This window comes from Oncorhynchus clarkii, chromosome 16 (assembly GCF_045791955.1).
Source record: "Oncorhynchus clarkii lewisi isolate Uvic-CL-2024 chromosome 16, UVic_Ocla_1.0, whole genome shotgun sequence".
Lineage (NCBI taxonomy): Eukaryota > Metazoa > Chordata > Actinopteri > Salmoniformes > Salmonidae > Oncorhynchus > Oncorhynchus clarkii.
Genome location: NC_092162.1, coordinates 24,359,849 through 24,370,080, shown reverse-complemented (window position 1 = coordinate 24,370,080; position 10,232 = coordinate 24,359,849). Strand labels below are relative to the sequence as shown.

General features: G+C 42.3%; 1 protein-coding gene across 1 annotated transcript; it reads left to right on the top strand.

Moving 5' to 3' along the window:
- Positions 1–399: 399 nt before the first annotated feature.
- On the top strand, positions 400–9,891 carry LOC139367290 (uncharacterized). Its single transcript, XM_071105515.1, has 5 exons — positions 400–561; positions 1,613–1,787; positions 2,118–2,319; positions 2,646–2,677; positions 9,524–9,891. The coding sequence occupies exons 1-5, from the start codon at positions 400–402 to the stop codon at positions 9,889–9,891; spliced, it is 939 nt and encodes a 312-aa protein (XP_070961616.1).
- Positions 9,892–10,232: the final 341 nt, after the last annotated feature.

Below are 10,232 nucleotides of genomic sequence, written 5' to 3'. Positions count from 1 at the left end.
TGGACCAACACCCCTACTCTCCCCCTTTCTGCCTCCGCAGCTGATAATTCTGTCATCCTTTTCTGGTCGTAGGGGGTGTCTCAGTCAATTTAGTTAAGCCATTAACCACTAATTGTCTCCTCCCACATTGTGGCTTGAACAAACAGCATAGCAGGGGGGAGAGAGAGGGGCCTCCAGAGCCTTTATAAGCCATGGGGCACAAGAGAAGCTTGATATCAAACCCTCCTGCCTAGACTGTACACACAGGACATCTATATAGGCTGAGACCCTCCGTTTTGGAAACTCTCTTCTCTCCCTGTCTCAATACCTCTTCAACTCCATTCGGACAAGCTAATTTTTTTTCTCTCTTCCTCTTCTCGTTCTCTCTTTTCCTACCTAATTGCACGTTTTGTGGAGATGATGTCAACCAAGATTCTGTGGCTCCTATCTCTCTGGCTGTGTATGCCCTTGGCCCAGGGCCGTATCTGGGCCTGGATGCTCAACATGCCCCACAGTCCCCCCAAGAAAGGACCCATGGCTCTCATGGAGAGCACCCCTCCAGTCAACACCAAAGGATCCTCGGTAAGATCCAGATCATCATTTTATTGTGTTTGAAAGCATCTTGTTTGCTTAAACAGGTTTTGTCCTACTGAAGGAGTTCTGAAATGTTTTTGAATTTCCTAATTAATGAAGTGGTAATCTCTTGCTATTTTACCTGAGCTTGAATTGACACACATGTGTATCTGCTTTTGTAGCATTTTCACATGGTCAATCTGGTCGAAGAATGCAATTTGCTAAAAGTCAACGACACATTGTCTCTATCTGTTTGTCCAGATAAAAACCACACACATTTCAAGATTCGGGAAGTAGCTTAGTCAAGCATAAAGGCTGGATGTATTCAGTAGTAGCTGAACCATTGTCAATACTCCAGAGTTGTAAATGGCACATTAGCATGTTAGTGACGGCGCTACTCTATTCCAGTAGCTTTCTCTGTTTGTATTGTGTTGGAAGTGGTTCGAAAAAATTAGGACCTTAGAGCACCAATCTTCGACTGATAATGGCTCTCAATCACAGCAGCAGTAAATGGGCAGCAACACTCTGAATGGTTTTATTTACTTAGATGGTTCTCAGTGTATCACCACCACTTCATTCATCTTGGTTTCCTTTCTTGGTTTTCATTCATTGGTTTCAACTAGCTCAAATCCAGTTAAGCAAACCTAAATGTAGACTCAGCACAATGAAGTTGCGTGCATGAAGTGAACACGATAATCGGGTCAATTTCCGTAACATCTAAGAGCATTGAAGCCTTAGGCTAAACTTCTCCGCTGTTTTGCTCCCAATACTAACACTTTTTTTTTATCAGCGGGAAGCGCACATGCACAGTTACTCTGTGAGAGCGATCTTGCATCGGGCCCATCTCAATAGCTGCGGTGCTGCTCATTGCAACGGCATCTCGCTCAGTCTATAATAACACAACTTATTTTCACTTTATTTCCCATAAAACATGACAACTACCTTTACTTTAATATTTGTTTCAAGAGAGTATATGTTATACCAGATGTGAATGCAATGATTTGCTTATGGGTGTGTGTCATCATTATCACAGTTTCTAAGCTCTTGCTTTGTTTATCAGGGTGTGTGTGACCATGACCGCGCCTGTGGTCGAAGCTTCTCCTGTGACCGTCACTTTGGCCTGTGTTTTCCTCTCCGTGGGGAGGGCCAGTACTGCAGGAGAGATGCCCAGTGTGTCCGAGGACTCAGCTGCATGTTTGGGAAGTGCCACCGGCGCATTTCTGAGGGACAAGAGGGTAGGCTAAGTGACAAGGGCATTGCGACTCACTTGAACATTTGTGGTGGACACAGTACAGTTTATTGAAGTAAATGTACCTTATGGTGATAAAAGTAAAAAAAATGTTGTGCTACTTTTTTTTTGCTATACTGAGTGCTGGCACCTGTCTACATTTCAAATAATAATACAAGAGAGAAATGTTTCATGATGACCACAGGGTGACAGGATGCTTACGGACTAATTGATCAAGTAGTGATTTGTATAATTCATGCCTTCCTGAACTAATTCATTCATTTCATTTTTATTCACTTTCATGAAATGATTCACTGTTTGGCTCTGTCTTGTCTAGGTGCTAGGTGTAAAGTAGACAGGGACTGCGGCGAGTCTATGTGCTGTGCCCGTCATCACGGTGAGCAGTTGTGCAAGCGGCGTCTGCTGCGAGATGAGAGCTGCTTCGTTCCCGAAGGCGGCCTAGCGTTCAGCATCAACCAGATCTGCCCATGTGATGAAGGCCTGCTGTGTCGTGGCGCTGTTGAGCCCAAATGGAGAGAGTGAGTACACAATAAAAGACTTAAGAATGGCAGCAGAGCACAGGAGGTTGCTGGTACCTTCATTGGGGAGAATGGGCTTGTGGTAAATGACTGCTGTGGAATGATATCAAATGCATCAAACACATGGTTCCCAGGTGTTTGATGCCATTCCATTTGCTTCGTTCCAGTATGAACTGTTCGCCCCTCAGTAGCCTCCTGTGCAGCAGAGGACTATCTAAATCATTGCAACATCGATGGTCATACAGTAATAATTGCAACCCATGATCTATGTTGTTTATGGCATGATGTTAGACAGATTCTGACCACATTTTTCCTTGTTTCTCCAGGAAGGAGTTTTTCTACCACCCTGACACTACAAGTTGGACCTGTCAAGCCCCAAAGCCTTGATGAACACTGATCAATTAACCAGTTATTTATTATGTCAGTATCGTGTGTATACCGATATGACTGTATGTACTATAATGTAAATATCAACAAATAGGCTGTCTTTTTAAAAACTTTTTTTAAACTTTTTTTTTTACGTTTGTTGCCATTTTGTATATTTTAACAAATGCACTGTTTAGCGAGGCCAATTACCATCACGGTTTTCTTGACAAAGTAAATCGTTATTAAAATCGAATTTGCGCCATCTGGTCATGTCAGACAATGTCATCTGGCGAAATAAGCGCTAAAATAAAAGCTGTTATTTTGTATGGGTGATTTGTTTTCTTTTTCTCTGATTGTCACACTACACAGCTCTTACATTTACACTATCCATATTAGGACACCATCAGAGTACACATATCCATTAAAAGTTGACAAGACATAACCTTTCACAACCTGCTACGATGCCATTATGTAGAGGTCATAAGCAGCCTATGACGATCGTTGGCTGCTTTTAATACTTACATCACAATGGGCTCATTTGGGAGGTTTCTATTTCTATTGTGTCCTTTGTAAAGTTTACTGCGTCTAGCATTGAGATATGTGTATGTTGTTTGTGGTACAGTTAAATGGATGACTGAGGGTCATCAACACTGGTCTGACAACAGATAAGGACAGACAGAGTCAGAGAGACTTTGCCGCTTTCTAGTGGAGAGCAAATGTAAGTAAAGTAATGGTCTAGAGCAGGGTTCTCCAGCCTTTTCTACTTAAAAAAAAAGGAACATGTCCCGACCTACTATTTTTCTTCTAGCTTTCAAATAGGCATACTCTTTTCTTCTCATCTCCCCTGCAACTCTTCCCCAGGTCATTGATGTGTTTATATATCAGTCTGCTAATACAGGACTAGTAAAGGCCCAGTGCACACTTTGTTTCCATTTTTAAATGGTTTTATTAAGATTTTTCAGAGGATGCTGCAGCACCCTCCGCACCCCTACTTCCTGAGGCATACTGATTGACACAAATAATCACACTATAATTCTGCCAGGTAGTCTTTCTGTCTACCATCCAACTGGCTACATGAAATGATAGATGGCACGCCACACAAACAGGGGCGATATTGCTGGAAATGTAATGGCAGATATTGTGTTACGTTTGGCTTTTTAAGCCAATTGTCACTTAACAGGGGTGTGATAATGTCAATGTTATTTTGATTGGATAGTAGCTGGGAGCACACAGTGTTGGATACTTGTGAGATTTGTTTATGACAGTTTGCTTGTTTGGCGAGCCACTCATAGGTGGGCTGCGAGCTCCTGGGAGTTTGCGATCGACCTGTTGGAGACCCTTGGTCGACAGCAATGGTCACCAACCTTTTCTGAGTCAAGATCACTTTCAAAGTGATCAAAAAGCAAGCTGAGCTCTACCACTCAGATAAAAAAAGTTAAAAACATCTCTTAAAAAATGTAACATTAACCTAATAAAAACAGTTCTCTTAGGAATGAGGTTTGGGCAGTAGGACTAATACATTATCACAGGATAATGGATTTATGCCTGGCCTGCCAATATTGCCTGGCCTGCCAACTCAAGCTTTGATAACACATTTATAGTGAAGTATTGCTGCCACTCATAATATATATATATATATATATATATATATATATATATATATATATATATATATTTGTATATAATTATTATAAGATAAGATCACATTATTATGAAATAATAAAATATATAATTATAATGAAATAATCCATGATCTCTTTATTACAATAAAATATCATTATTGCAATAAATATATCATCATTACAAATAAAAAATATTGTTCTTAAGAGAAATATATCATTATTACGATAAAGAACACTATATTAGGCTATAGCCAAACATTTCAATAGGCTAAAGCCCAATGCCAATAGGGCCTATAACAAACTATTAAGTAGCCAAACAATATATCATAACTGAACAAGACCTGCATGGCCATGATGCAATCATGCAAATTCAGACATGTGAATTTGGGAGATTTTGCATGCCTCTTCTTCACGGTACCGTTAGTCATTCATGTATAAAGGCAGGCCATAAATCCAGGGGGAAAAGTCAGTAAAGCCAGGGTGTGTTCATTAGCTACCCGAAAGGGGGAAATGCACTTAATCTTGGATTATTGCAACAGTCAGTGAGGGAGAAAGGTGCGCTCATTGCCGGTCCCGGGTTTGTGATCTATTTGTTTTGCCAAATTTGTTTGAGCTTGTTAATTGTCGAAGTTGTAGACTGACGTACTGCTTGCTGTTAGTTGGCAGCCTCTGAACAGAAAGTGTGTGGTGACAGTGCAACCTCAAGAAAGACACAATGTAGCATAACTGTCATCTGGATGTAGTGTTTTTCAATGGTTTATGTCTACCTGGAACCAAAAGGGTTATTCAAAGTGTTCTCCTATGGGGACAGCCGAAGAACCCTTTAAGGCTCTAGACAGGGTTAGATGTATGAATCATACTTCTCTATGGTCTCCCTATTAAATATATTCTTATTTTATTCAATGCACACACTTTAGCCAAGGCATTTGAATGTAGACTATACAGTGGCTTGCGAAAGTATTCACCCCCCTTGGCATTTTTCCTATTTTGTTGCCTTTCAACCTGGAATTAAAATAGTTTTTTTTTTGGGGGGGGGGGGTTGTATCATTTGATTTATACAACATGCCTACCACTTTGAAGATGCAACATATTTTGTTATTGTGAAACAAACAAGAAACAAGACAAAAAAACTGCAAACTTGAGCGTGCATAACTACTCACCCCCAAAATACTTTGTGGTGTCACCTTTTGCAGCAATTACAGCTGCAAGTCTCTTGTAGTATGTCTCTATAAGCTTGGCACATCTAGCCACTGGGATTTTTGTCCATTCTTCAAGGCAAACTGCTCCAGCTCCTTCAAGTTGGATGGGTTGCGCTGGTGTACCACAATCTTTAAGTCATACCACAGATTCTCAATTGGATTGAGGTCTGGGCTTTGATTAGGCCATTCCAAGACATTTAAATGTTTCACTGTGGGGATGGTGTTCTTTGATGAGAGGTTGATGAGACGTGTTGGGTTTGCGCCATGCATTTTCTTTGATGGCCAAAACATTTTAGTCTCCATGAACCAGAGTACCTTCTTCCAAATGTTTGGGGAGACTCCCACATGGCTTTTGGCGAACACCAAATGTGTTTGCTTATTTTTTTCTTTACGCAATAGCTTATTTCTGGCCACTCTTCCATAAAGCCAAGCTCTGTGGAGTGTATGGCTTAAAGTGGTCCTATGGACAGATACTCCAATATCCACTGTGGAACTTTGCAGCTCCTTCAGGGTTATCTTTGGTCTCTTTGTTGCCTCTCTGATTAATGCCCTTCTTGCCTGGTCAGTGAGTTTTGGTGGGTGGCCTTCTCTTGGCAGGTTTGTTGTGGTGCCATATTCTTTCAATGTTTTAATAATGGATTTAATGGTGCTCCGTGGAATGTTCAAAGTTTCTGATATTTTTTTATAACCCAACCCTGATCTGTACTTCTCCACAACTTTGTCCCTGACCTGTTTGGAGAGCTCCTTGGTCTTCATGGTGCCACTTGCTTGGTGGTGCCCCTTGCTTAGTGGTGTTGCAGACTCTGGGGCCGTTCAGAACAGGTGTATATATACTGAGATCATGTGACACTTAGATTGCACGCAGGTGGACTTTATTTAACTAATTATGTGACTTCTGGTTATTAGTTGCACCATATCTTCTTTAGGTGCTTCATAGCAAAGGGGTGAATACATATGCATGCTTTTCAATTATTATTGTTTATTTTTTAAACAAGTTATTTTTTTCATTTCATTTCACCAATTTGGACTATTTTGTGTATGTCCATTACATGAAATCCAAATAAAAATCTGTTTAAATTACAGGTTGTAATGCAACAAAATAGGAAAAACGCCAAGGGGGATGAATACTTTTGCAAGGCACTGTAGCAGCAATTATTGTGTCTACCGCTGATTGCAACTAATGGAGCACAAATGCTGTATTTTTCAATGGGGTTCAAATCCGGGCTGTGGCTGGGCCACTCAAGGACATTCAGAGACTTATACCGAAGCCACTCACTCCTGCGTTGTCTTGGCTGTGTGCTTAGGGTCATTGTCCTGTTGGAAGATGAACCTTCACCCCAGTCTGAGGTCCTGAGTGCTCTGGAGCACATTTTCATCAAGGATCTCTCTGTACTTTTCTACATTCATATTTCCCTCGATCCTGACTAGTCTCCCAGTCCATGCTGCTGAAAAACATCCCCACAGCATGATGCTGCCACCAAAGCAGACACTGGCAAGGAACAACCTTCACGCCACAACCCATCCAAATGTCAAAGGTCCAAAGTCATGCAAGAATAGAGTACAGAAAAGGTTTTTCAAAAGAAAAGCCCTGACTATGAGGTATTTTCCCTCCTGTCCCTTCTCCTGTTCCCAAATGAACACAGTACTTTCAGTTATCAGAGCTCACGTTTGCAGCCCATGTTGTAGTGTTTATTGGAATCATTATCAATCTTGCTTTATCTGACAGCATTGTAAGACAAACCATAAGGATGTTGGGGTTAAGTTTGGAGTTAGGAGTGTAGCTAGAGTGCGTATCAGAATAGGTCTCGTGACTCAGACGTATCATCAGATAGAAATCATGATTATAATTATTCAACCAGCAAACGACAGTATTTCCCTACCTTTCTGTCTCTGCAGATAGACACAACAAACTTGAGGAGATGGAGGACAGTGCTTTGTCAGTTCATCTGTCGAACTATGGGGACAGGATTGCCACAAGGCGTTTTTGGATTGAGTCCACAGTGAGAGATGCAAAGAACTGTCCTTTTTGATCTAAAGGGGCTAAAGAACCCACAGCATCAGAGGACACTGTAGAGCCGCATTCCAAAAGTTCAAGGGCTTGAGGAGCAACTAGCTTACTTGAGGAGCAACTAGCTTACTGAAGGAAACCCAAGAACAATTGAATTAAGGTGGATACACGAGGGGAAACAAAGTTAGGAAACTGTGTTTTGGGGTTACCAGAGTTATCAATGTACCAAAAACTTTCAGGAAAAAGGAACTTTTGTGTCAAGCAAAATAACAGTTTTTCCCACAGTGGGAATATAAGAAATGTAAGGTGTTGAGATGTTACCTTATCACCAAGGAGCTGAAACAGGAAATTGTTAATAATGTAAAATGAGTTACAGTTGCTGTCACTTTAACCAACACTGAAGGGATTGATGTTAGCTGTCTCTCAGACCTATCAGACATATCAGAGATACAGTTTGCACCACACCTGTGGATAACACACTGGTATTTACACCTTGCCACCTGATTGCTTTTACACTTGATCCTTCTCCAGACAACAGATGTCACGCCACATGCCCTGCAGAAGACAGAAGTCACGCCACAACCTCTCCAGACTTAAGAAGGCATGCCAAAACCCCTCCGGACGTCATAGGTCACGCCACAACTTTTCCAGAAAACAGAGGTCATGCTACAAGCCCCCCAGATGTCAGAAGTCACTCGACAACCCCTCCAGATGTCAGAGGTCACGCCACAACCCCTCCAGATGTGAATGGTCATGCCACAACCCCTCCAGATGTCAGAAGTACTTCCACAACCCCCCCCCCCGGACATTGGAGTTCACGCCACAACCCATCCAGACATCAAAGGTCAAGCCACAACCCCTCCAGGCAACAGAGATTATGCCACAATAAAAATACATAGAGTCAATATACTTATAGAGATCAATTCGCTATTAAAAAATCCCGAAATTGTCGATCTCCTTGTAAAGTTCCACTTGGTTGATGAGAAAGGAGATCATGCACAAGGTGTTTCAAGGGATGTTAACTCTGGATTTTTTGGGGAGTCTGAATTTTTGGGTCTGAATTTTTTGACGTTGTGGCTGATGGCGAGGATATGAGGGTCCCGTCCCTCATCCTGAGATGGCAAGAAGATGAATGGCAATCTATCGGCAGAGTACTGGCAAAGGGATTGAAAGGTAATGGCTATTTCGCTAACCGACTTGCATCTGCCTTTACTGAGGCACTCATTTTTGGAGAGCATTTAGTGTCTACTGAGCACTTGTTTGATTCCTTCCTACAATATTTAAGTCATTCTGAGAGCGATCTTGTTGTTAAAGCCCTTAAAGAGGATCTAAAGACCGAAGATCAAGACAAGTTGATCGATCTCCTGCACAGCATGGGGGGGGGGGGGGGGTGTGTGTACAGTACCTAACCCAAGAGCTGTGCTTTACAGATAGCACATAAATAACTCATTCAGAAGCCAAAGTATGCTCTTGATAATATGTTGGATGCTGCAAGAGAAGTGCTGTCACAAACTTTCCAGAGGAAAGAGGCTATTGAGAATATTTATGCAGAGCAAAATCCGACGGCTAGAACAGTTTTGAAGTTACTGCAGGCATCCCCACAAAATCAAGCAGAGATTCAACATTTCTGGTATTTCCAGCAATATATCAGAGGGTTGGATGAGGTTGGACTCAGGAAGAAAATGAGATTCATGACGGGTGCTGATGTAATATGTGTCAAAGACCGGTATCACTTCTTTATTTAATTTTTTCTCTGACCAACTCTCTGGCTATCTCTCTCAGAACGATCTTCTTGACCCTAACCCTTCTCAAGACTGGTCACTCAACCAAGACTGCTCTTCTTTGTGTCACGTACTCCTACTACTAGTGTTCCCCAGGGCTCAGTTCTATCTGTCCCCTCTTCTCTCTATACACCAAGTCACTCGGCTCCATCACATCCTCACGTTGTCTCTCCTTTCATTGCTATGCGGATGACACTCAACTACTTTCTCTTTCTGCGTCACCGGCAGATATCTCAGCTTGGATGTCGGCCCACCACCTCAAGCACAACCTCAACAAGACAGAGATGCTCTTCCTCCCGGGGAGGGCCTGCCCACTCCAAGACCTCTCCATCACAGTTGACAAATCCACGGTGTCCCCCTTCCAGAGTTCAAAGAACCTTGGTGTGACCCTGGACAACAGCCTGTCATTCTCTATACAACACCTTGTCGTTCTCCCCACACACTCCACTGGCTTCAAGTTGAAGATCGCATCCACTGCAAGACCATGGTACTTGCCTACGGAGCAGCAAGAGGAACTGCCCCTCCCTAACTTCAGGCTCTGCTCAAACTCTATACCCCAACCCGGGTACTCGGTTCTGCCGCCTCTGGTCACTTAGTCCTCCCACCCCTTATGGGAGGGCAGCTCCCGCTCAGCCCAGTCCAAGCTCTTCTCTTTCCTGGTACCCTAGTGGTGGAACCAGCTTTCCTGCCATCTTCCGAAAAACATCTGAAACCCTAAGAGTATCTTAAATAATCCCCCCCAAAGAAAAACACTCGCACTTGACTATTTTAGCCCTTACTAGCTCTGACTTTGCTTATAGCTTTTCTGATAGCTACTTTAATGAGGACAATTACTCTGACTGTGATATATGGTTGTCCCAACTAGTTATCTTAAGATGAATGAACTAACTGTAAGTCACTCTGGATAAGAGCATCTGCTAAATAACTCAAATGTAAA